General features: G+C 45.5%; 1 protein-coding gene across 1 annotated transcript in view; it reads left to right on the top strand.

The window, feature by feature from the left end:
* PDK2 (pyruvate dehydrogenase kinase 2) overlaps nt 1-24,873 on the top strand; it is an 85,350-nt gene extending 60,477 nt beyond the window's left edge. Inside the window, exons 6-11 of the mRNA XM_078645243.1 lie at nt 4,324-4,401; nt 4,637-4,713; nt 5,001-5,099; nt 6,666-6,773; nt 6,939-7,052; nt 24,229-24,873. Of these exons, the coding sequence (XP_078501369.1) occupies nt 4,324-4,401; nt 4,637-4,713; nt 5,001-5,099; nt 6,666-6,773; nt 6,939-7,052; nt 24,229-24,369 (617 nt within the window). The 3' untranslated portion in view covers nt 24,370-24,873. The remainder of the gene's footprint in view (nt 1-4,323; nt 4,402-4,636; nt 4,714-5,000; nt 5,100-6,665; nt 6,774-6,938; nt 7,053-24,228) is intronic.
* Nucleotides 24,874-27,675: the final 2,802 nt, after the last annotated feature.

Raw genomic sequence — 27,675 nt, 5'->3', positions numbered from 1 at the left:
TATTACATACAAAAACAAGGAGGCTCCCATTCTCTGCAGCTGTCTCAGCTCGCACAGAACATTTGGAGGTGGGCCATTCCACAAAACATGTACCTCCTTGCAGAACATCTTCCAGGAGTTCACACTCAGATTGCAGATCTGTTAAGTTGACAGATGCAACAAATTCACGAATGGGAATTTCATCCATTCAAACATTCTTCCAAATGTGGGGCCAACCATACATAGATCTGTTTGCCACACACGAAAACGCAAAATCCCCAAACTTCGCCGCCAGGTTTCCACACCCGCTGTCCAAGGGCAATGCGATATGGATGAAGTGGTCTGGCAGATTAGCGTTCGCTTTTCCGCCACTCCCACTGATTTACACTAGTGGTACGCAAGCTCCGACAACAGTCTCTAAAGTTGATCCTAGTAGCTCCTACATGGGCACGTCAACCGTGGTTCACCACCCTGTTGGAACTCTCACTAGTCTGCACCAAAAACGACACCTCTTTCCATCACTACTAACGCAGAACCATGGAGAAATAAGGCACCCTGATCCAACTCAGCTGAATCTAGCAATCTGGCTCCTTAAGTCCTAGAGTTTGGTTACCTTAACATTCCTCCGAACTGTATGAACATCATTAAAGAAGCCAGGTGACCTACAACCAGAGCTTGCTATGCAGCAAAATGGAAGAGATTTGCTATTTACTGCACTAACAATCATCGATCCACTGGATGCATCCACCCAGAACATCATTTGCTATTTGCTACATTTGCAAAGATGTAATTTAGTATACTCATCCATATCTCTACATCTAGCAGTACTTGCCACTTACTTACAAAACAGACAACACTTGTCACTTTTTAGAGTGCCAGCAATTATGGCCTTTATGGAAGGCCTTAAAATAATCATTCCTCCTAGATTACCACCCTCTCCGGTGTGGAATCTCAACATTGTACTTACTAGACTCATGGGACCCCCATTTGAACCTTTATATAAATGTGAACTTCAGTTCCTCACATGGAAAGTAGCTTTCCTTATAGCAATCACCTCTCTTAGAAGAGTAAGTAAGATCCGGGCTTTAACTATTCAAGAACCCTTCTTACAAATACACCGTTACAAGGTAGTTCTCAGGATAAATCCAAAATTCCTTCCTAAAGTCATATCTGCTTTTCATCTTAACCAATCAGTAGCGTTACCAGTGTTTTTTTCAAAACCCAGACTCCGTAGCAAAGAGAGCTCTTCACACGCTAGACGTCAAAAGAGCTCTACTTTATTACATTGACAGAACTGAAACCTTTCAAAAAATAAAACAATTAATTGTAGCTTTCTCTCCACCTCATAAAGGTCATCCTATCTCTAAACTGGGATTCCAAGGTGGATTGTCTAATGTATACAAATATGCTACCAAAAAGCCAAACTCACATTAACAGTTCCCCCTGGAGCGAATTCAACACGCAAACTAGGGGCTTCTATGGCATTCTTAGGGAATATTCCCCTAGAAGATATCTGTAAAGCAGCAACATGGTCTACACCACACACCTTCACTAAGCACTATTGTGTTGACTTACAAGCCAAGCAACACGCTTCTGTGGGCCAAGCTGTTCTTAAAACACTTTTTGAAACTACTGCAACATATACAGGTCACCACCGCTAGGGGAGATACTGCTGTACAGTCTATGCATAGTGTACTATCTGCTGCTCATATGCCTCAAACGGAAAATGCTACTTACCAGTATGCATCTGTTCTTGGCATGTAAAGCTGCAGAGTAGTACTCGCCCCCCGTCTCCCCGGGACCTGTATCTGTTCCAGTAATATCTTACTTAGATATACACACATGGACATCTTTTTTCTTTTCTTCTAACTCCATCATTTCCCATCATGGCGAAAAACAAATTTAAGGATGGAGTCGATGCGCATGCGCACTATCGTCCAAGGGAGGAGTCACCTATCTCGTGACTACAAAGACTTCTTCCTAGACAACAACAAGGTGCAACCATCCGAGCCCAACACCAGATGGAGATCTAATGCATAGCGTACTACTCTGCAGCTCTATATGCCAAGAACAGATGCGTACTGGTAAGTAGCATTTTCCTTACAGCTACTTGCTGGTAAGGGCCTCCCTATATGTAATTTATTTGTGAACTTTCTTGCTAATACAATGAGTGCCTTGGTAAAGAAATCGATTTTGTGGAAGAAGGGTTGTCCATTATTAGGAAATCTGTATCTGAAAAGTTAGTAAGTAATGCTAAGAGTAAATCGCCTTGGGACTCTTCCCTTATTGCTTTCTAGCCTTGGAACTTCAGTAAAGGACAGAGGGTCCAACCCTTATATATTTGATTATCCTCTGACACTCGATGTGGCGGCTAATGTTGAAGGTTCTAAATCAACCCTTGACCTGACATACTCTTTGCCATCAGCCACAAATTAAAAAGATGCGAATCGTGCCCGCATGGGAAAGGGAAAGCTGTGTCTAAACCAGTGGAGTCCCATGGCCCAGAAAATTACTTAACTGTTATAAAGGAGGGTGGTGAGACTAGCAAACATACTCTAATTCGTTGCAAGTTACAGCTTTTTTGGACCGCTATCCGGCCGACTGGGAATCATTCAAAGTCAAGTTTTAAAGTTGAAGGCAAATGATGTTCATCCTGGTATTATTACAGCTTCAACGTCTTTAGATCGGCTCAATCCTAATGGTTGTAGTAGCATCCCTGTTACTCCTATCCCCATGCCTTCGTTTGAGTCTCCTCATGATTCCTAATCTGTTGTGTCGGTACTTATGAAGGGTAATAAACCACGTTCATTCCCAAACCATCTAGAGCTAAGACCTGTAGTATTAGAACTCCCACCTAAAGGAACTTCATTCACTATTGTCCCTAATCCCCCCCCCTCACCACCTTCCCACCCCACTTAGGCCATGCCAACCGGAGAGATATGGCCAGCTGGTTAACAAGATTGCTTATCTGCTGGCTGAAAGGGAGAACTGCAGCTTTGCTAAAGATGAACTGCGTTGACCAGAATGCACTGGGAGGGCTACTGAGTCATATTTCAATTGAAATCCACAGCTGAAGGCTATTGGTACGTGTCAGTCCTGTTTTGAGTGTTGCCAAATGGAGGGGTTGGGAGGTGAAGATGAGAAACCTGAAATAGTTTTTTTGCACTGGCATGGGTTAGGCTTATCATTCCTTGGATAGCACTCTTTAATATTCCGCTGTTGGAATGTAGAAGCAAAGAACGTCTTTAGTTGGAAACTCTGGAAATAGTTTATGTCTAGAAATTGATTATTTATGTCTAGATTGTTAAATGCAAAGGGTTACAAGGCTGTATTTTTACAGTACTGCGCATATTTCCTAGGAACAATATGTAACAGGTGCTTGTTAAAATACTGTCTCGTCCATCCCATCTCCCTCGCCTTGGCTTACCAACAGAAGCTCCGATCAAGAACTTGTTTTCCTTGATATTGGCTGATGAAGATCTTTTTTGGCATTAAGGTTGCTCGAATTATGTCAAAAGCAGAGACTGTGAAAGGGAGCCCCAATTTTTGGGTGAGAAAAATGAGATGGTTATTGTGTGTGCGGATGGTATCTTTTTAAGATCTGAAAGTTCCTTCCCATTTTAAAATCCCTTTGACCCTTATGGAAAAGGAACTCGCAGGGAGCATAGGAACCGGCACGTTTGTCATAGTTGTAATATTGTGAACATGGGAAGAGAAAAATTGGTTTGATCCATTTTTATGCAGCATTAGAAACACTATTTGAACCAATGTAAGCAAAGTAATGTATCTCCCTAATTGAGAGGCAAAACCTCATACGTGTTCATTATTTACATCAGAAATTTCTTTGCAGCTCTGTAATCTGAAAATTGCTTGTCATATCTATGCTCTTGACAAATGTTTACTAGCAAAGATCAGTTCTACTCTAGCTGTTTACATTTCACATTTGAAGAATATAAAAGAAGAAATCGCCTTTCAGGCTTCAGAGTACGGATACCTATACATCTTTGCAGGGAATTGACAACAATTACTGGATTTATTTGACAGAAACCATGATCGTCATATTCTGACATTCACAGTTGCATTGTTAGCAAAATCATCTTCATAAATCAAGGTTGCATGTTAATGATACCGCCATTGAGGAGGATCTGCAGTAGAGCCACATTGGCTCACCATATACGAAGGTGAGGCCATTGAATCGTTCCACAAAGGGTATTTTAAAAGGAATTTTAATTTGCAATGGCTCTTCTGTTTTTGTTTGTTTCAGGGTTATCCAAAGGAGGGGTGTTGTAATGAGTCTATTTTGATTTCCTCCAAAGGCCAATACTGTCACTTCTGTCTGTGCAGATGCCTATGAAATGGCGAAGATGCTGTGTGATAAATACTATATGGCTTCGCCTAATCTGGAAATCCAGGCAGTCAATGGTAAGGAAATTGTGTTGCATGTGATTGCACTACTTTCGGTAGACTCTAAGTTGGAGTCTGGATATGTGAATATATGACATACCAAGCGAGTAATATGTCTGTGTATGTTTGTGCACATCTTGATCTGTATATACAAGTCTTGTAATCTGTTTGTGTTTGTTTCAGTACGTGGTGGAGTGAGGGCATTTATCTGTGAATCTGGTCATTGACCTCTAATCTGCTTTTCTCTCCATAGCTAATGAATCAAGACACCCCATTCACATTGTATATGTCCCATCTCATCTTTATCACATGCTCTTTGAGCTCTTCAAGGTAAGCATAGCTCTCTTCTTGTTACTACACTGCCCCCACAAGCGCAGAGCTACCCTATACTTTTTGGCTTGCACAACTGTCAGGCCCATATGTGCCACTTGCTCTTCCCCCCTCTGTTAGCTTTACATTCAATATATACAACTTCAAAAAGCAGCATTATGTTTCTTGCTTCCTTTCCTCTGTAAAGGACGCTTTACCCTTCTGACCATGTCACACCCCCCTTCTCTCTCTTTCAAACATGTCTGAGCAGCAGGTCTTTATGCTATTTGATCTTGGTTTCCTTGTAGAATGCCATGCGAGCGACAGTGGAACACCACAGCTCCAGTCCCTCGCTCCCCCCCATCAAGGTGATGGTGGCTCTGGGCGGCGAAGATGTCGCTATTAAGGTAGGATGAGATGTAGTGTGTTGTCATAAATGTATGTATAGTAAAGCTTGATGACACTGTTTTTGAAGCAAGCAATCCCACAGGTTGGTCCAAATGGGTAATTGAGATATTTTTGCCTTAGATAGGAACAGGAATATTTTTCAGAAAAGTTGAGTGTTCTCACAAGGACAACGCTATGCTCTATCACATTAGAATTGCGGTGGAACACAAATCCATAGATCACATTGAGCTGGAGCAAAAAATAGAAAAACAAATAATAAGATGAGAATTCCTTTTAAGTCGCTATCCCCAGCAGCGGCATCATTATACGAAGCTGCCCTTCATGGGAGATTTCCTTTTACTGACACCTGGGCCGTATTACTGTGGGGAATGTTGGCCTGTGACCTAGCAGTTGGCACGTATCTTCAGAAAGAATTCATGAACATCCTCACCTGAGTAAAATAGTAAACAACAATAAACCAAAAGTATTTGCATGCGGGCACATTTATTTAAGTCTAATTTTGTCAATAATCAACGGTGGAAGTAAGGATGGTTCTTACATGAATCTGTTGTTTTTGTGATGGCCCTTAACCTCAGTGTATGGGCAACTGCAGTTAAACTGGCAGCTGTGTTTGTTTCAGATGACATTTTGACATTGTGCATCTAAGTCTCTATATGGCATACTGCAAGTAGGCAAAGTGCACAGGCAGGGTAGGATGTCTACATCTATATGTTTTGAGTGACATTGTACTTGTGTGGTAGAGTCAAGTTATATAACCTCTAATCTCTGAAATAGCAGGTGAACCCTGTGCTTGAGAGCACCCAGTTGCCGTTACGTGAATAGAACATCTGTTGTCCTCAGTACAACTTGTGCTGTAGTCAACCTGCTGTGATAGGGCAGTGGCTTGATGAAGACGGAGCTGAACCTGCATAGCAAGATAGATGGTTTTGTTTTTGGACCTTTGTGTGAAGAGCACAATTTATCATAGGATGTAGTTATTCCTATGTAGTGAGGCGATAATTACCTGTCTGTATTGGGTGTTTTAGTATGCATGTGTGCTTATTAAGAGGTCTTTTTCCATGTGTGGTGGAGCATTATGTAGCTATGTCTGTTATGGCCACTAGTTGGCTCTTTTATATCTTGTGCGGATGTGATCTTATGTCTTGGGTGTCTTTTAACCCTGTGTGATGGAGCCTGGGAAAGTTTCTTACAGTCTTGTATGGAGAGGGGACTAGCCTGGGTTGTGTTTATGGTGTCAGTTGGCCCAGAATTGAGGTGTTGGTCAGCTCTGTTACTACTGCATGGTGGTTGCTCATGTGGAACAGTGACGAGCTCTGTGAGTCTCTTCCAATGGTCATCCTTTTGTAATGGAGCATGTTTGATAGGATAGTGTTTCCCCCTTCGTGTTGGATTAGGGGTCACATTTTAGGTTTCATAGTAGTAGTTGGCATGTGTGATGAGATGGTGAAGGTTGCTGAGCACAAGGTAGCCATTTCTGCCTTGAATGGCTGTTGGCCATTGTATGGTTGGATCTCTGTGTGATGTACGGTGGTATTGACCCTTAATGAAATATTTGTGTTTTACAGATGAGTGACAGAGGAGGTGGTGTCCCACTACGCAAGATTGAAAGACTCTTCAGCTATATGTATTCTACTGCACCCATGCCACAGCTAGGTGCAGGTGGAACACCTCTGGTGGGTATCATTCACATATTTTATTGCCCCTGTATTAGTCCTGCCTTGTGGTAGTGACCCCATAATCATTCCACTTTACTCTCCCAACATTCTCTCATCTCTTCCTTAATTCCAGTATGCTGCCATTTCACATGCCTTCTTTTAATTTTACCCATTTCTCCCCAGGCTGGTTTTGGATATGGGCTTCCTATTTCTAGACTCTATGCCAAGTACTTCCAGGGTGACCTGCAGCTTTACTCCATGGAGGGCTTTGGAACTGATGCAGTCATTTATCTTAAGGTACGGAGTTTGCCAATCACCCATTGCTGCGTAATATAAAGGGGGCAGGTGGCAAGATGGTTAGACCGTATGTGATGGAGAGGTTGTGAGCTTCCTTTCGTCGAATAGTTCATACTGCCCATACACCTTGCTGGAGCCTAAATTCTCAATAACAGGCAACATAAAGAGATGGTTAGAGGATATAATGGGTATGTATTTCAGATCATTTGCTGTGGCTGTTCATCTTTAGATTGCCATAGTGTATTGAGATAGTGTATGCATTGATCAGACAATTTGGGAGGGTTTTTGGGAGTTCTGTATATGAGACTCTTTGGGTTGTAAGTTGGGGTATTTGGATCCTGCAAAGGATTCCATTGCCCCCAGTTATAATTGCTGTTAACAAAAAATGCCAATACTTTGTGTCACAGTACCTTGAACTGAGAACAGTCAGCAGTGATATTTAAATCAACTGGTCACAGAAATGTCTTTACACGTTTCCTCTTTACAACAGATTCAGACAGTTATCAACAAACTGAGGGACTCTGAAGCTGGAATAATCCTATTGTGGCATGAGTGGCCTCAGCAGGTGGTTTCTGGATCGCTAACACATGTGGGGAATTCCTCACCCTAAGCCAGACCAGAAATCCTACCCAGAATGCATACCATCCCTGAGCTGAGCATTTTGGTTCTTGGGGTTGCCAATACAACCGTTGGAACCTTCCACAATACTGTTTTAGCGTTTTGGAAGAAACAACATTTCCATCCACAAGATTGGCCTATGCATTAATGTGTGACATTGCTTGTGTATGGTGCCTACAGAACTCGATCAATACCACTATATGGCAGGTGGAATCGGTCAGCAGTATTTTCTCCATCTAGCCAAGAAAGCACAGGTGTAGTTCCCATCACTATCTGCATAAAAAGCCATTTCCAGACCCCTCTTCTTTGTGGTCATTCACTATTTCTCCGAGGACATTAAGAAACTGTTCCCTGTGGTTAGAAAACTCTCCTTTCCATTGAATGCAATATAGCCCTAGCTCATAAAAAAAACCTTACGTCATCTGTCCTGGTAAGTAGCATTCCTGAAGTATCTTCTAACCTGATACATTTAGGGAGATCCAGACCCTAAATTCTCATGATCCATAGGCAGTTTGTCACAAGAATAATTTGAATAATTTAGTCTTTCATCCTTCTGAGATCAATAAAAAAGAGTATCATTAAGCTGGGTAACAATAAACATCCTTTAACTCGCTCATACTCAAAAATGCCTTAGGGATGAACGTAAGCTCTACAGATATACATCTTCTACATTGAGGTCTCATTCTTCCATCTTGCACAATATTGCATCTGACTTTCACCCAATTCATCTATACCTCTGCCCATTTTCTGGCAGAACACAGCACGATATACATTCATTAGATGCAAAAAGTTTCTCAACTAAGGCCTAGATTCAACAAAAGAAATTGGAAAACACCCCGACCATTTCTCTATTAATGTCTTACCCAGTGTTGGTTACTTGCATCTAATTGACTAAATAGAAACAGTGTACACATTTAACAAACCACTACTGATATCCTGGCAGTATTGTTTTAGTTGATGAGGTCAATATTAACATGTCTTGGACTTGTACTTTTTGGTGGAGATTTCTTGCCGCATATTTCTCACCTTTAGAATATTCCTCAGACTTTAAACTGGATCCAGACACTTTTCAGAAGTACCGTTTTGCGCTGGAAGGTGGCTCCTTGCGACTCATCACCGACACTGGTCCGCTCTGGGAATTACCTGCCAGGCCTATATAGGCGCCACTCCCACGCGCTGATTTCAATTTGTTTCATTTTGCGCCTCCAGACGCGGATCCGTATCTTCCCCTTGTCTGTTTGAGACCATTTACCTCGATTTTTATAAAATTCTAATACACTGTACAAGGGATGTCATCCCCTAAAATAACAGGTGTCAAGTCCTGTAGGGACTCCTGCAAACAGATGTCTGACGGATACCTATAAGGTGTACTAGTGGTGTTTGGGCTCGAGCTGCAACTCCAGGATCTGTGGAGACTGCGCGTTGAACCGGGGGTTATCAAGGAACTCAAGGCACAACTTTGTCTCCAAGCATAAGACTACCGAGCCCAAGGACCGCTCCAAGTCCTGTGCTGCTTTGAAGGTACGATCCAAGTCTCCTATCTGGAGTTGACAGAGCTTCTCCAGAGACTGATCTTAGTCATGGTCCAAGTCTTTCGGTGAGCACAAGAAGTCGAAGCAGAGTTCCGCTCCTTCATGCCACTCGCACTCCTCTGAACAAGCGCATGGTCTGCGTCAACCATCTCGATCACGCTCTCAAACTCGACTGACTTTGGAGCTGATTCTACAGCTGTTTCTTGCACAACCATCATTTCTGTGCCTTAAGCCTTGCCGACCCAGATCGAAGAGTTCCACACAGTATGCTCTGGCTCTTAGGCTCCCTCCTGAGTTCCTCTAGTGTGCTTTTGGGCTCTTTAGCCAAGAGACTTCCCATCTGGAATACTGCTGGCGAGTTTGCCCTCGATGCTTGTTGGTCCTTCTGAGCCCCTCTTGCCTCCGTCTCCAGCTCTGACACGGTTCCCAGCACGTAAACCCATGCTGGGTCTTGGTGCATAGGCCAACTAGGTGGCCTGAATTGTCCTCTGTGATGCCGTCTCGACTCCGACCTGACATCGCACCAAAATCCAACGAGGCACCCTTTTCTGCTCCCAACTTATAAGGTGGGAAACATTCTTTGCATTCCCTTTTGGCACAGACTTTGGCATCGATTGTGACCCAGATGAAGTGGTCCCTTAGCCTATCAGTATAACAACTGGTAAGGGGACTTGAAAGAGACCAGTGGCTGGACACTTCCCCAGAGACAGCCCATATCTCTCCTCCTGGACTGACCACCGAAGAATCGTCACCCTAACCCACAGCCATGCACAGGACGGTCAAAGTCTGTGACCTCCAGCTCCCCACCCTGGAGGTGAAAGCTAATTTTCTGATTGAGGTCCTGCAGCTTGGCCAAACAACTTCTGAGCTCCTTCTGAACTTCGAGACTCTGACCGATGTCCTTTTATGAACTTTTGCCAAGCTGTAATCTGACCTGCCAGTGAATAGAGAAATTGGCAGGTGTCACCGTCCTGCTCCAGGCGATTCTCGTCCCAGCAGCCTTCCCCAGAAAGTCTCAAGATGCAAGCTTCCACAAGCCGTTCTAATCCGAACTCTTTTCGTACCACTCCCCCTGATAGGAAATTGAAGCAAGTGGCGACATTTTGAAAACGCCTCTTTTCGCCCACTAGTTTGGCTCTGCATTCTGTTAAAGCTTCCTGTTTGTCAGGCCGTTACAGTCATGCCTTTGGTAATACCCAGCACATGTCCTTTCTGTTGTGCCAGAAGATCTTCACCTGTACTATCTCAGGCGATAACAGAATGTTGTGATGCGGTCAAGTTCACTATTTATTTGTGCAATTTTGACTAGTGTTGCCATTCAAGGCTTGCATCGTTATGCTCAACTGGGTTCTCAGGCGATGTCCAGTCCTCCTTGGTGGCCATGCCCTGTGATGAGACTCGCCTGCTTGGAGAGCATTGAACATTTCAAAGAGAGTATCTCGATCTGTGCACTCTCAACACCTTCCTCCAGAAGGAGAAATTCAAAATGCTCACCATGGCCCAGGTCTTGTCTGCTGTCGAACCTGGGGACTGGATAATGGTGGAGGTGTACTCACAGGACGCCTATTTTCACATTCCCACACTGCTGGCCCATTAGCGCTACCTGTGGTTTGTGGTGGGAGAGGAGCTCTTTCAGTTTGCTCTACTTCACTTTGGTCTCACCAGTGCCTCTCGGGGGATGGGCACGGGGGTCACAAAACTGCTGGCGTTGGTGACAGTCTTTCCTTACCTTGACAACTGGCTGTTAAAAGCGGGGTCACCCCAGGCAGTCAAGATGGGCTTGCCCCAGGCAGTCATCACCCACCTCGAGACTATGGAAAACCTGCTGTCATCTTTGAGGTTCACTGTCAACATCAAGGAGACCTCTCTCCCACCAAGTTTAGATTTAGCAGGAGACTGCAGAAGATCTGCAGTGGTGTTTACTGAACCGTAATTGGGTTAGTGGCAGACCCCTCTGTTTCCCCCACCTAGAACTGACAGTGGTGACTGATGCATCGTTTCTGTTGTGTGGAGGCCATCTGTAAGGGATCAAGATCAGAGGTCAAGATCAGAGGTCTCTGCCAGCCGAGGGGCTCCACATTAACCTTCTGGAGGCTGGGAGGCTGGTTGGTTCAGGTGCTAGTCACCATCATGTGGTACTGTAACAAACAAGCATTTGCAATGCAATAGGTCTCGCATTTACAGGAGTTTGAGCTATTGACATTGGAAATAATAATGCCTTTTATTTTTGTTTTCGTTTTTAAAATATAAAAAAGGCATTGTCATTTACAATGCCAATAGCTTACACTCGTGCAAATGCGAGACCTACTGCATTGCAAATGCTCTTTTTTGCAGCAGTGATTCCAGTGTAGCGCTTTGCAGCACTTCTCAAGTTCTGGTGCTACGAGGGAGACTGATTCCGTGTAGCAGGGAGTTCAGTCATTCCAGACTCACTGCTGTCCCAGGTGTGCAGTGAAGGAGAACGGACTTCACTCTGCAGCTGCAGTGAGAAGTGATCGCAGTGGCCTCCACTCAGCTGCACTCGCTGCTGTGGTGCTCTGGATGCCGTAAGAGGCAGCAGAGAATCATGTCGGTTACTGGGGTGAAACAGATGCGGAGGACTGAGGTCTGGCTGCAGGGACCCGGCTGTGACTGAATCCGGGGAATTAAGTGCCGCCAAGTGACTGGCTCCCGGAGTACTGATCGCAGTGCCCTCCCTCGATGACTTGGATATCTGTGCGCAGGGCAGATGCCCCCCTCTTCCTGTCTTCTGTATTGCACAGCGCCACTGCGAACACTCTCAGTAGAGTCCTGGGAGTAGCAAACATCCACCCGGTCTGTGCAGAGTACCCAGATAAGTGTTTGTATGTGAGCACTAAGAACCTCTCCTATTTGCGAGTGGTGCATGGACCGGACCCCTGCTGTCTGTGAGAAGTACACAGACTCCTTCTCTGGGCCAGAACACAGTGCCTCCAGCCTCTCCATAGTGCGCAGAGCTACTGTAGGATAGTGAGCAGTGCACAGACTCTCTACTCCCCGTTTCTGGGAAGTATTTAGCCCTCTGTATCTGTGCAGAGTACACCGACCCTCACCCTCCCTGCTTGGAAGCAGTACACCCCCTGTGTCAGCGCAGAGTACACGGAGTACCCTGTTCCTGTCTGTGCGTAGTACGCAGACATCCCTGTCTGTATAGAGTACACCGAGCCCCCTCTCCCTGTCTGTGGGCAGTACACAGCCCCCACCACCCCCTCAGCCTGTGCAGACTACACCCAGCCCCCTCCTGGGTGACCACACGGCTCCCCGTTGCCTCCTGCCGACAGGCAGCAGACCACCACCTCTCCCCGGCCACCTTCCCCTGTCCCGCACTGAACTCCTGCCCTTCCTTCCTCCGGCCTTTGAAGGGTGTCGCCTGAGAGGCCCGGCTGCCAAACTTTAGAAGGGCCCACAGACCTGTCTGCATGAAGATTGTGCATGCAGCAGTCTACCTCTGAACAGGATAGTTATTCTTCATAACTGCTTTTAATCTGTTTTCTTTTAATATGCTGCACGCACCCTGTCTAGCACCTATTAACTCTTGCAATCTTCCTCCCAACCCCCTCTAGCCCCCCCCCCCTGCCCCGACATCCCACATGTTCCCACCCCATTACCGCACCGCCTTCTCACTAGTGTGAATGTAACTTAAGATGTGGGGTGGGTTAAGGGAAGTGCAGAAGTGTTGGCGTTCAGAGGCATTGATTGCATTAGGTTTCACTATAAACTGTATCCCCCATTGCTTTTCGCATTAATGACCAGCAGCAGCCCGAGCGCCAAATGTGTTTGCAGCCTGGGTGCTATGTGATTATAGGCCGCCTCTGCTTCCTGGGGTGCTGTGCACTAGCAGGTTTCGACGCCAGCAGATGGGGAATATATACTCACCAAGCCTACTATGCGCAGGGAACATAGCCCCTTTTTTCCTCGCATACACGCTAGACTTGGGCCGTTAAGTATGTGCTCATTCTGTGTTGTTCCTTGTACTGCATTAATTGTGGCATTTATACGGTGCTTGCTCACCCTAAGAAAGTCTCAAAACGCTTGCTTTGAGTGCCACACGGGGCTAAAGATGTTTATTTATTTTAACAGAAGAGAAACAAGATGAAAAAAAACAAGCCGTGAGCGTGCACTCTCCCGAACTTCCGGTCTTGGGATGTGCACGCTCACGGCAGTCGTGGGGCGGGACTTCCGACTTTGCGAGAAGCCCGCGCCCACAGAGTGGATGGCAGCAGAAGTAAGGAGAGGCGGCTGAGGCGGTAAGTGGGGCTTGGCACCTGTGTGTGAGCGTGTGTGTATGCAGTGTGTGTGTGTGTGCGATGGCGGCGGCGGGGGGGTCTTTGTATGTGTGCGTGCGTGCGTGAGTGTAGGTGCGCTGGTGTGTGTGTGGGGGGGTGTGTGTGTGTGTGTGTGCGTCCTGGCTGTGTATGCGTGTGGCTGTGATGTGCGCATGCGTGAGTGTGGGTGCGCGTGCTCGCAGTGAAATCCAGCCGGAGAGCGCGTGGCACTTTCTTGTCCTTCATTCCCCCGAGTCAGCTAGCTATAGTTCTCCACCTGGACCCGCATCCTTCGGATGCGTGTATTCCAGGCTCGACCTAAAAAGGCGAGGTCAGGTCGCAGACCCTATGCTAAGAGGCCTTGTGCCTCTGGTAGTGGCTGGACTCGCAAGGAATTTTCCTGGTGGTGAACCACCTGGCAGATTCTTTAAATGCCAGGACAAACAAGCTCAGTCTTCGATACCCAGCATCCTAGTGGTTCCGAATTGGGCATGGGGTGTATAGTATCTGGAACTGTTGGGCTTGATCATATGTCCTTCAATCAGGCCCCAACAAGACCACCACCACCCTGCACTCTCGGCTACGCCCAAACCCCACACGGATAACAGAACCAATTCTAGGCTACCCATCTCCCTAAGATACTCTCTTCCCAGACCCAAAACGGACAATACAGCCACCACTAAGCTGCCCAACACCCTGAGACTCTCCCCCCCCCCCTAGGCCCAACACACCCACACAGGTTCAGTCTCGTTACCTCAACAAATTAGAGACTGGGCAGCGACTCTCCATGCTCAAAATCCAAATAACAACTATAATCCGGGGCTTCAGTGAAATCCCAGACAACCTCGCAGCGCCCCAGCAACCACATCACACCCACCCCTATACCACCCAGACACAACCTAGACCGTCCACTGTTCCTCCCCAGAGATGGATAGCTAACCCCCTCCCCAATCTGACACAGAGACTGAAAAGAACCAGGGACGCCATGTCTGAGAGTGATGCAGCGGATCTCGCCTCCTCGTTCGACAATCCTATTGTTGTCACCCTCCAATCCAAAATTCAAGTCATCGCCGGACTAGGAAGAGACCAAGCCCCTCTAAACTCACCTAGGCCACCGACCACCCGCACTAACATCCCCACGGTCCCCCTCACGAAGAAACCCAAAACAGTGATGACCCCCACTAACTGCATGCTCATAAACTGCAGATCAGCCACCAAACATGCCACTGAACTAGCAGAATCCATCCTCACGCACGACATAGACATAGCATTCATCACCGAAAACCTGGCTTAATGATTCCTCCCTTCCACTCCTGGACACTCTTGTCCCCCCAGGAATTACAATCACCAACAAAGACAGAAAAGACCAAAGAGGAGGAGCCTTAGCAATCATCCACAGAGACAACATTTCCGTGACGGAAACTGACTCCTCCAACTACAGCACCTTTGAGTGCCTAACTGTCAACATCAACACTTGCAACAAATAACCACTTACCTGCCACCTCATTTACCACCCCCAGGCAACCCCACCACTTTCACAGAACACCTGTCTGACCTGATAGCCCACTGCGAGTTTCGAATAACGTTATTCTAGGCAACTTCAATCTACACTGGAACGAAGATAACAACCCGTTAATCCAGAACCTGAGTGAGCTACTATGCAACAACAACCTCACGCAACACTGCACAGAAACAACTCACAAAAAAGGTGCAACCCTAGATGCCATCATAGCCTACAGTGACGCGGTGACTATAAACCACATCCTTCCCGTTGATTGGTCCGACCACCACTTAATCCTCTTCCACCTCACATAGCCAGCCACTATACAACCTCCCACTCAAGAACATCCCAAATGGACCAGAAATCACACTCAGATCAACATGACTGACCTGGAGGAAAGACAACTCCCTCCTCACTGCCTCCTCGGCTGATCTGTCCACGACAGAACTCACTGACTACTACAACACATCCCTGACATCCATTCTAGACCAGATAGCCCCCCTGACATTAAAAATAACAGGAACATTCCATCCAGATCCTGGTTCAATACGGACATCAACATCGAAAAGAGACAATTTAGAGCGATAGAAAGACTCTGGAGAAACAACCCCTCCGCAAGCCTCCTAGAACAACTCAAAGCAGCTCGGAGAAAATACAAAAAACACATCTGTAGCGAAAAAACCAACTTCTTCTGCTCCGCCCTCGACAATGCAAAAACAGGCCAAATGAACTATTTAAAATCATCAAGCAGCAAACCACCAAGCCCCCCGTACCTCCCACCCAGGCCTCCAAGGAACTGTGCGAAAACTTCGCCATGTTCTTCGAAAAAAAAATCTCCAAGATTGAACACTCGCTAGACACCAGCACAAACCCTGCCTGCGAAAGCCTGTCCCCAGCTCCAATTGAAAGCACATGCCTACACCACACAAATACATGGAAGTTCTTCAATCCCATCACGGAAGCCGAGATTATCAAACTAATCTCCACCTCCAAACCCGCCTCTCACGTCCTGGACCCTATACCCACTCAATTGACCAAAAAACTCAAACTCTCCATAGCCCCGCTCTGGTGCAGAATCATCAACAGCTCCCTGAGATCCGGCATCATACCTGAATGCCTTAAAGTCAGACAAGTAACGCCACTACTAAAAAAGCAGGCCTTGACTACATGGACCTGAACAACTTCAGATCCGTCTCCAATCTCCCCCTCCTATCCAAAATTCTCGAGAAATGTGTCCTTTCACAACTGACTCAACACATGGACAACATCAACCTTCTTGACCCCCACCAATCGGGATTCAGAAAAGGTTACAGCACTGAGACGGCGATCCTCAATATCACAGATGACATCCACAAGTCACTGGACTCCGATCACTGCTGTCTTCTCATTCTCCTCGACCTATCAGCAGCTTTTGACACGGTAGATCACCAACTTCTCATCAAGGCCCTACAAGAAAGGGGTAGGTGCTGATGAGAAGGTCCTCTGCTGGTTCACCTCCTTCCTCCAGAACCACTCGCAAAGGATACAAATCAAAAACTTCACCTCTGACCTCCACCCGGTCAGCAGAGGTGTGCCCCAAGGCTCAGTGCTCTCCCCATAACTGTTCAACATATACATGGAACCCTTCACCACCATACTCAAGAAGGCGAATATCCCCTTCCACCTATACGCCGATGACACCCAGATCTATCTGGAAACTTCCTCCCCAGACGACATCCTCAGACTAAGTGGTAAGTGGGCAGTGGTAGAGCCCACAAGCTGCTGCTGTTGCTCAGACCCACTTGTGTTAGCGACATTTTTTAAATACTGCAACTGTTTTACTTAGTTTTTAAATTGCTCTACTCCGCTTTTAAATTGTGTTGCTACAACGTACCTTGGGTCCAGAAGCTTGCCAGTGGGAGGGTGGGGCTGACAGGACGCTCCGGGGGCCTTTGCTCGACTGTCCCACCTTCCCGCCTCGGTCCGACGCGGCGAATAGCGCCGTTGCGCAGAGGGTATGGAAGGGAGAGCTCAGGCACTTCCGGTTGCGGTCAGCGGTCTAGTGGTTGCAGCACAGGATAAAGGGGAAATGCGTGAGCACCGCCGGCGCGCCGAATGCACGCCAAAGGCAAGCCCGTCTGCACCCGTCCGCGGCCGTTCGGGGACCGGGGCCATAACCCCATGCCAAAATATTGCTCGAGTTCAGTGGAGTTTTGCACAACTATACGATCTCCGCCCCAGGATACCTAGCGCGTGTAGCCATAGTATGAAGGTCTATCAGGACGTTGGATGTGATTATTGCCCGTTTAGCTACAGCACTGTAGGTAAGCTAAAGCGAGGGGCGACAGGGTTGTCTTGCGGTCTCCTGAATTGTAGATCAATGTGCAAACATAAATTGGACATCTTTGATTTACTCGCTGATAGGAAACTTGACCTTCTATTCCTCACGGAGACATGGCTGGACTCCGATTCCGAGCCAGAAATTATCGAGGCCCTCCCTCCTGGGTACATGATAGTCAGGATTGATAAGACGTCTGGTAGAGGCGGTGGGGTAGCCATTGTCTTTAAACACCCATTGAGCTGCTCACTGGAATCTACGACCATAGCTGATAGTGAGGCAGGCTCATTTATAATTGGGGTCAGCTCTCACCTTACGGTGAAAGGACTCCTGGTCTATAGACCTCCTGGCCCACATGCACGGTTTGCGTCTAGCCTGTTGGAAGTAATCACGGACTCAGCTCTACGGAATGATAAATTCCTATTGTTGGGGGACCTTAATATTCATCTGGAGAATTCCCTCAATAGGGGGGCTGCAGACTTATGTCAGGAACTATAGTCACTGCAATTAGGTCTGAATTCTAATGCCCCTACCCATCAGCATGGCCATTTATTGGATTCAGTATTCGCTAATTGGGAGGGAGTTGTAGTGACCACTCCCATCCCTATCCCCTGGTCCGACCACTTCTTTGTTCCCTTTGTGGTAAAGATCCCAGAATCTAGAGCCCCCGAGCAACCTGTGCTAAGCCACCGTGTCGTAAATGGGCAGGCTTCTCATAGACTAAGTTCAATGAAGCACTGGTCCGAGGAGGGTCACCGGGGGGTACCGACATCGAAACGGCCTGCCTCAACCTAGAAAGACACATAAGGTAAGCCCTAGACAGTGTAGCCCCGCTACGCCAGAATAAAATGTTGAATAGATCACAGAAATCTGCACCTTTGTACAATGATGATTTGCGCCTGGCTAGGACAGAGTGTAAACACCTGGAGAGACAGTGGAGGAAAGGCTTTCTTAGTCAGGCCAAGCTGGAATATCTAAAAAAAAAAAGCGGAAAAAGTACCATTGGCTTATTAGACGGGCCAATGCCGCTACTATGCTGAGAGAATTGGAGCAGCAGGAAATTCCACTAAGGAATTATTTAAGATCTATAAGGAGATTTCCTCACTAATAGCGTCTGCTATTCCCACGGAAGGCTCAGTGGAATTTTGCGACCGTATTGCGGTTTACTTCTCAGAGAAAGTGGAGAAAATGTACTCTTCCTTTCCGGGAGCCAAAAAAACAGGCGCAGAGTTTGTGGAACCAATCGGAGGTGCTGGGGAATGCCAGAGGCTGGATAGTTTTATCACCCCTCCCCCCCGAGTTGCTCTGCAGGATCTGCAGTTCTATAAAGTCTGGCTCACCTAGGGATCCTGCCTCACCCAAACTGCTTGGGGAGAGTATTGCCATTCTTGAGCCTTATATCAGGCATCTTTTAGATGTATCATTTAGTATGCAAACGGTGCCGGATAGCTGGAAAAAGGCTGTGGTTCTTCCTCTTCAGAAGAAACCTAATATCAGCCCTGAGAAACTGAAAAATCTCCGCCCTATCTCGCTGTCACCGTATCTGCCGAAAGTGGCAGAGAAGGCTGCAAACGTACAGCTTATGGCCCATGCGGAAGAAGCCAATCTCCTCCACCCCGCGAAATTTGGATTTCGGTCACTCCACTCTACGGAGTCAGCTCTACTAATGGCCACGGAGACCATTAGTATGGCCATTAGTATGGCTCTCATCCTTTTGTGACCATTAGTATGGCTCTCATCCTTTTGGACCTGAGTGCCGCTTTTGACACTGAAGCACCCTACACCTTGCTACAGTGTCTGAACAAGGGAGAGCTTGCCTCCTGGATGGCCAATAACTGCCTGAGGTTGAACGGTAGCAAGACAGGTGCTCGTGGTGGGGGGGCGTCTGTGTGGTCATCGGCATGGTGGCCATCTTGCTTAGGTCCAGCCCCTATGCCGTGCTCCCAGGCTAAGAACCTGGGTGTATGGGTAGACTCTGATCTCACATTTGAACCTCATATCAGACGTGTGGTGGGGAAGTGCTTTGGTGTCCTGAAAGGTCTACGCAAAACTATGGACCTCCTTCCGATAGAAGCCAGGAAGACGCTAGTACATGCACTTACTTCACGTTTAGATCATGGTAACATATTGTATCTGGGTGCTACGGTCAGAAGTCTTAACCGGCTTCAGGTGATGCAAAATGCGGCGGCTCGGTTGGTCCTTAGGCAACCGAGAAGGGCTCCTTCTGAACGAGTCTTGGACGCTCTTCACTGGCTCCCTGTCAGGAAGAGAATTGTGTTTAAGGCCCTTTGTACACTTCACTGCATCACCCAAGGTATTGGTCCTAGGTACCTGCAGAGTCTCATTACTGTCTACAGGCCCGTACGATCCCTTAGATCTAGTGGGACCGGCTTGTTGGTTGTCCCTAAAGTTAAGAGAGCCAGGATGGGTGGCAGATCTTTCCGGCTCTTGGCGGCCAGGAACTGGAACAAACTCCTTCTCGAGCTTCGGTTGGAACCCTCCGAGACCAGGTTTAGAATAGAGCTTAAAACAGACTTGTTCCTTCCTTGATAGGCATGGGCGTCTCTAGTCTGGGCTTGGGCTCTATGATCTCTCACTTACTACAGCGCGGGGACACGCCGGTGGGCGTAACCAGGCGCTTTATAAGCTTCCTTATTATTATTATTATTATTATTATTATTATTATTATTATTATTATTATTATTATTATTATACAACACCCTAAAAGAAATTCAACACTGGCTCACCCTAAATCACCTTAAGCTCAATCAAGACAAAATGAAGATCCTGATCATCTCCAACAAAGAAGAGAACCCACAAATTGCAGAATGGCTTAAAGCTATGTATGCTCTAAACGGCAATCTCACCCTGGCTAACTCTGTAAAATCCCCAGGAATCACCCCAGACCCTAAACTGGACATGGCTAAACACATCAAAAACTCTGCTAAGACTGCCTTCCTCAACCTAAAGCTTCTCTACAAAATTAAACCATTCATCCCTATTAAAGACCTCAAACAAGCCACTCAATCCCTGGTGCTATCCAGACTTGACTATGGCAACGCAACCTTAACCGGCACCACAAAATCCCACCTGGCCCACCTTAAAACAACCCTCAACGCAGCAGCTAGAATGGTCACCGGAATCAGAAAATACGACAACATTTCTCCAGCACTAAAAGAACTAAAAGAGCTTCAAGTCGAACAGCGAGCTAACTTCAGAACGGCCTGCCTCACGCACAAAGCCCTTCACACTGGAAAACCGGATTACCTGGCTGCCAAACTCAAGAAGGCCAGGCAGACAAGAAACCTCAGGAGCTCGAACTCCCTCCTTCTCATCCCCTTGAGAACACGCAAACACAAAACCGCTGCAAGGTCATTTGCTGGAAACGCACCAAAAATCTGGAACTCCATCCCAACAGATATCAGAACTATCCCGTCCGTCACAAAATTTAAAAAACACCTAAAAGCCCTCCTCCTCAACCTTTCCCTCCCGAATGGATAGCTGCCGTCGGCACGCTATCCCTGATGCCGATGCTTGCTGACTCTACATCGCTCAGATCCACCTCAGCCCGCTTCTAGGCAAATGTGCAAACAATTAAGCTGCCTCAAGACCTCGGACTATCTCAATAAAGCATTCAACGAGGCTATCTCAAGACTCAATCACTACCTCAAGAAACCTGTGCCTCAAGAAGCCTCCGCACTCTTGGACTGCCACTCTTTATGCTTTTAAGACTGCTCTACTATGTAATTTTTATGAAAACACTGTTGTAAAGCGCTCCGATACCCCCTGATCAGGTCAGCGCTATATAAAACTCCAAAAATAAAATTAAAATAAATAAATAAAGGCTTCTCCTCCAGGAGAACCTGCTGGGCAGGGTTCTCCATCTGGGCCTTTGCAAACTTCCTGCTTTTAGATTGGCAGCTGCACACTTTTCACCCTCCCTTGGAATTATTTTTAAGTCATCTTGGCAGTCAGGTGTCCCTCGACTAAAAATGTATATGCCTGTTGTTAGGCAAAATTTGTGTTTCGGTGTGGCACTCATCAGATTGACCCCCTCCAAGCCAAACTATCTGACGCTTTGTTATTTGCTCTGTCTCCCGCTAAGCATGACTTTGCTCTTGGCAAAGTTAAGGATTCTCTTTCGGCCTGGCGGCCTTCTTATGTTGTTTGATCAGCCCCCGCCTTGTTTAAATAACCAGTTGTGATGCTATTTTTGAAAGGGTGGCAGCACATTTTCCCATCTTCTTTTGTCATGCCCCTTGTCCTGAGCTATCTGAAGTGACCTCCATTCATGTCTCTTCACAGCTGTCCCCTACGGCTCCGTACTATTAAGACTGCTTCTTATTGCCATCACTTCGGCACAGGGTGCAAGTGAGGTTTATGTTCTGTGTTTCACCTCCTTTTTCCCTGACAAACTTGTTCTAAGAACACAGGCCTTCTTCCTATCGAAAGTTGTGATACAGTTCCACCTCAAGCAAACCATCACTCTCTCCTTTGACTCACTTCTCTAAAGAGGAGTGACTTAATCGCTTAGACAACACAAGAGTGCTGATCTTTCACATATATCACATCAGAGACCACTGGGTCGACAATCAGCTCTTTTGGGGGTTCTTAGGAGTGAAAAAGGCATGGTAGTACAGAAGAGAACTATCTCCCGCTGGATTGTATTCTGCATTAAGATGTGCTACGCTCTGACCAAAAAGTAGCCTCCAGAAGGACTACGTACTCATTCTAACAGGGCCAAAGCTGCTTCCACTGCATTGGTACGTGGTGTTACTGTCCTAAGCATTTGCCAGGCGGCTTCATGGGCTTCCCTCCATACTATCACAAAGCATTATTTCCTGGAGAGTTCGGTTCCTTGGGAGGGGTATTTTGCCCACGCGGTCCTGAGGACTTTCTGGTTTGAGTCCACTTCCAGACTCACCTCCAAGAAGGTATTGCTTTGGCATTTATTTATAAGGTGAGGAACCTGCGGCTAGAAGTCTCTATTGGGATTACAAGTTACTTATCTTTGTTAATGCTCTTTCTGGCTGATTCCTCACCAACTCTCCCAACCTCTCCTTTTTCTGTGATTGGACTCTATCTGTTAATAAAATCCCAAGTTTAGGAATCTTCTCCCTGTCTACCCGTTTGCTTTTGGGGCACTGCGTCTAGTGCCGCTGGCAGTCTTGAATGCCACAGCATGCCGGAATGGAGCCTATATATGCCCCACTCTTCATTTCTGGAGAGGAAAGAGTGTCTGTGCAAAACCACAAGGCTCCATCTTCCAGCGTGCAGAGGTACTGGATCCAGTCTAATGCCTGGAGATTCAGAAGGTGAGGAATCTGTGGCTCGAAAGTCTCCACCAGAAAGAGCGTTAAGGAAAATAGGTAACTTGTTCTTCGTATCCATAATGATAAAATGTGGTAGAAGCAATGATAAAGTAGAAATAATTACAACTATGCTATTGAAAATACCCAAATAATGAAGACCTAAAGGAAATTATTCACTATGCGTTTGAATGATAAAATATTGTAAGAGTAGCTATGCCTTGTGAAACAAAAAGAAAGGAAAGTAATGGGTAACTACATGTGTGCATGATTTCTTAACCGCATGCGCGCTAGCGGTTTTCCCGCTGCGCGCTGCGTTTTTTAAAAAGCCGCGTTACATGACGAGCTCAGCTCGTCATCAGCGTGCGAGCGGCGTAACTCATGACGAGCTGAGCTCGTCATGAGCGCCGAAGTGGTTAAAGATAACTATTTTGTTGAATAGTTGAAGCAATCCTGGGAAGTAAAGAAGCTGTCACTGCCACCAGAATACATCACCTCATTGCACTGCTAAAATGTGCTCTAAGAACCTCTCTACCACATGGCACTGGATTGCAAAATGTATATAAACATTTAATCAGATCAGCTTTAAAATTATATATTAAAAGCTCCCCTTACAGAGACTGCAAACCTCAAGCATAAGGAAAACTTGAAGTGCCACAAACTAAAAAAACTGGACACAAGTTTTGATGTGACAAAGTCAACGGAGGGACACATCCAGTGACCTAGTTTAGTTTTCTGAACATGTAGGTATATTTTGGTAATATTTATGTGAGAGTAGAATTTTTGTGACCCCGAATGAAGCAGTCTACTGTATCCTTGTGATTCTCTAATAACACTAACAAGATCAACAGCAATAACAAGTACATTTGAATGCCAACATGGTGCTGTGTTTAAAAAGTTATGCAATAATGCATACCTCTCCCTATCAACATAGAAGTCTGTTCAATGGTTATTAGTTGGGGCTATCTCAAGGCAAGTAAATGAGGATATCGGAAGCAATATCTGTAGGGAGCTATATGGGAATAGCTGGTAGAGGCTAGATGGTGTATGCTCACAGTGGATGGGGTCGTTTGAGGTGAGCGGTTGGATGTTTTGGAACTAAGTACATCGGCATGTTTGGGGCAAGTAGATATTTGATGGTGAGTAGATGGGGATGTTTGGATGGAAGGAGTAGAGTAGATGGTTATCGGGAGAATAGATGGAGATGTTTAGAGGCACGTAGGTGGGGGGTGTTTTGGAGATGAATACAGTTGTTTGCAGGAGACTAGATGGGGAAATTTGAAAGGGTTTGTGGGAATATTTGAAGTAGCGTAGATGGAGATAGATATTTGGAGTGCAGTAGACTGAGGTGCGGAGGAATGTTCTTGGAGATGTTTTGTGGCAGGTTTGGGGTGTTGATGTGACTTATGGGAAGTTAAGTCAATGGGCAGACCATTACCATATTTATATAGAGTAGATGGGGGTATTTATGTAGCATCAATATGTATATTTATGTTGGATGTGTATGTAATTATTTTTGGAATAGATATATATTTTTGTCAATAGGATACAATTCTTGTATATGTTACAATGGCTGTTTCTTGGTGTTGCTATATTAATCTGTCTTTTATTTGCAGGCACTGTCGACGGACTCAGTGGAACGCCTTCCTGTCTACAACAAATCTGCCTGGAAGCACTACCAGTCAACTCAAGAAGCAGATGACTGGTGCATCCCCAGCACAGAACCTAAAAATCTCTCCACATATCGGCTCAGCTAGCTGGTAGCATTTTTCACACCGTCCTGGCACTGTCAGGGACTAGCTTCTACACCCTCAAAAGACTAAGTCATGAACTAATCCCACACCTGCTGCAATATAGAGGGTGATATATGCAAGTGGCATGGGGAACCTCACAGCTTGAGGTTTTGTGCAGTATTCATCTGTTTTGTGTGTCCAAATCCTTCACTGTGGGGCAAGTGTGTCTGATTATCTCACATCATGAGTGCTTTGGCACTTTAAAGAACATGTCTCAAACCTTCCTTTGAACAATATCCGGCACTTTGAACACTCCCAAGTATTTTGACCTACCTTTTGCTGTTGTTACCACTAAACGGAAAAGAAATATGATGGAAAGGCCTTAAAGGGCCATTTGAGAATTGAAGTTTTGAGACTGATCGAGAGAACAGACGAGTGAGAAGTAGGATTTCATCTCTCCAGACAAAGACAGTGGATGATCATAATCCAATTTTATTTTTGCTGGAGAATAAATCTTTCTTCATTTTATCAGTGTTTTCCACAAATATTTTATTTATTCTGTGCGAAACTGTTGTTCTCTTTGCAGGTGGAATGTACAAAGCAAAGCAGAAATTGTGGGAGGTGGCACTGGTGGGGAATGAGAAGTGTTTTGCTTGATGGATTTCTTAAACTTTCACATGCTGTTCATGATCCTGCTGCTTATTAGGTTGGGTCTAGCTAGGTTAGTTGGTTCGCTCGTAAAGGATATTGACTGAACAGTGTCAATGTTTCACCCCACAGCACGATTTCCCTTCATTTGGCTTGAGCTGACACAGCATGACTGAAAAACGTTATGGAAGAAAAGAAACACAACTGATGATTCTTTGAGGACTTCAACACATTGTTGGCAAATGATTCATTCCCGAAGCTAGTCAATGGAGAACTGTTAACTTCTTTATCCATTTGTGAGTTTTCAATGTGCTTAGTTTGTTCAGTTTTAGAAAATAGACTATTATGTCAAGAGTTTAATGAGCCATTTCAGTGGACAAACATTGATGGTCCTTGAAATAAACCAGGACCAAGTCAGGAATAAGTCACAATTCTTCATAGAAAAAGTTTTGTGATTCAGGACATTGGTAACCAGTTTTTCTAAGTCACCACAAGGACGCCTCACATTTTGGTTCTTGGCAGATCAAGCTGAAGAGGTCAAGAACTGCATGAGAGCAAAAGAGAGGTTTCCCAAGTAAGTGGAGGCTCTGGAATGAGGATCAGACTGCTTTGGAAAAAATAACCCTGAAAACATTAAGATGATGAAAACGTCTATTCTCAAGATTAAAAGATACTGCATTTTCAGACTAATCCAGAGGACCCCTTAAAGGTGAAAGGAATTTGACTTCAGCTGAGTCCAGCATTAGAGGAGCAATTTCAAAGCAGTTGCCAGAAAACAACATTTCCTGAAACATGCAAGACTGACAGACTCGTCCTTGATCATCTCCTATTTCAGTGGCAACAGATTCAACATCTAAAAATGTACATCCACAGATGTTATTCAAAGAAGCATTAGATAAGTAATGAAACATCTAAGACGAAACCTTAGCCTTAAGTAAAAAATACCAGACCACATTACTCCTAAAAAAATGATCAACATTCCAGGGACTGTTGGATACTGACTGGTAGATATAGAACACACAATGGAAGAAATAGGAACTATTCGGGGATATATTAGAGTGCTTGGATCAGTAGTCTTACATTTGTGAGGCGAGTTCATTTATTGCATTTACGGCTTCAGTTGACTCCTGATAATGAGAATGAAAAAGCTGATGCATTTTCTAGGAAGGACAGCCATTTACAATTACGTTGATGGTTGTCAACACCACAGCTTTACTTGCAATATATGAGCTTGGTTATTGGAAAGAAATGGAAGAACCCTTGAAATATTTAATAGAACGCAATAAGAGAAGAGGTAGTGTACTACAGAAGGAAATTATAATCCACTAGAAGTGTTAGGCTGCATTTTATGTTGAATACCCATTACATGCTGTTGGCGCCTTGGTGTAAGTCTTGGCTCAGAGTTTTAGTTTTGGCCCAAGTGGAGGCACAAGGCAGGAATATGCCATTTGCTAGGCAAACTTTATTTGCTATACGGCTGGAAGAGACTCAAGGTGAAATGTATAATCTAACTGACAAATGCTGAAAATGTTTGTGGTTTGCAGGTGACTATGTTCTTACAATTATATCATCAGGCTATGCATAGGTATACACTGCAGTATATAGGACAACATGGAAGATAATGGCAACCATTTCAGACTCCTCAAGAACTCCAATAAAGATTCATGTGCAGTTAGCAGAGGAAGGGGCTGTACAGACAAAAATACCACTATCACTAAATAGAAAGAAAATGTCTGCTTGAAAAAAAGCACTTGACTCAATTTGGCACCCATTATAAAGTTAATGGAGACTGAATTGGTGATAAAACCTGATGATATTATTATAAGGCCACATATGCTTCAGTCGCCTCCAAGGTGAAGATAAACGTCATGCAAACAAGGGTATATCAACCTTGATGTGGTCTCGTCTTACCCCTGTTCAGCATGTATGTATGTGATACTTGTATAATGTGAGCCTAGCCTGAAGACTGTCAATCGCCGTACAGGGTCAAAGGTAAAGACACAATCATTGAGTGACTGGAGTGGTATTGGCTTCTGGGATCAGAAAAGGACTAGTACTGCATCATGATGAAATGGTCTTTAAAGATGTGTGTGTTCAGATCTTTCTTAAATTGGAGCAGGGTTGGCATAGTCTTGATGGACAAGAAGATGTTATTTCTGATCCTTGGTGCATAGATGAAGAAGGCTTGTTGCTTTGTTTTTTATTGTTCACTTTTCTATGCCTACAGACCAATGGTGTCGTAGCTACAAGTGTGCCGAAAAAAAAGCCAGAGACGATCTGTTTTGCAGAGTAGTGGGGGTGCTGGTTGTGATGGCTTTCTAAATGATGAAACTGGTTTTGAATCAAGTTCGGGCCGGCAAGGGGAGCCAAAGAAGTTACATCAGTAGTGGGGAGATGTGGTCTTATTTCTTCAGGTTCTGTATGAAATGTGCTGTAGTGTGCAGGACGCCCTTAAGGGAAACTAGTGTGGATTAAAGGCGGCCTATAAGGCAGGGGATTGGCGCCATCCAGATGTGAGAGTACACAGGCCTGAACAGTAGCTCTTAAGTTGCTTTTTGTGGCGGGTGTTTTCACGTTCTTTATCATCTACTGTTAGAAGAACCCTAGGCTCTATATCTGACACCAAATACCTTAGAAGTAAATGGTTGCTGTCAGAGGATGTGTGTAATAACAAATGACATG

This window comes from Lissotriton helveticus, chromosome 5_1 (genome assembly GCF_964261635.1).
Source record: "Lissotriton helveticus chromosome 5_1, aLisHel1.1, whole genome shotgun sequence".
Classification (NCBI taxonomy): Eukaryota; Metazoa; Chordata; class Amphibia; order Caudata; family Salamandridae; genus Lissotriton; species Lissotriton helveticus.
This window is presented reverse-complemented; position numbering and strand designations above follow the sequence as displayed.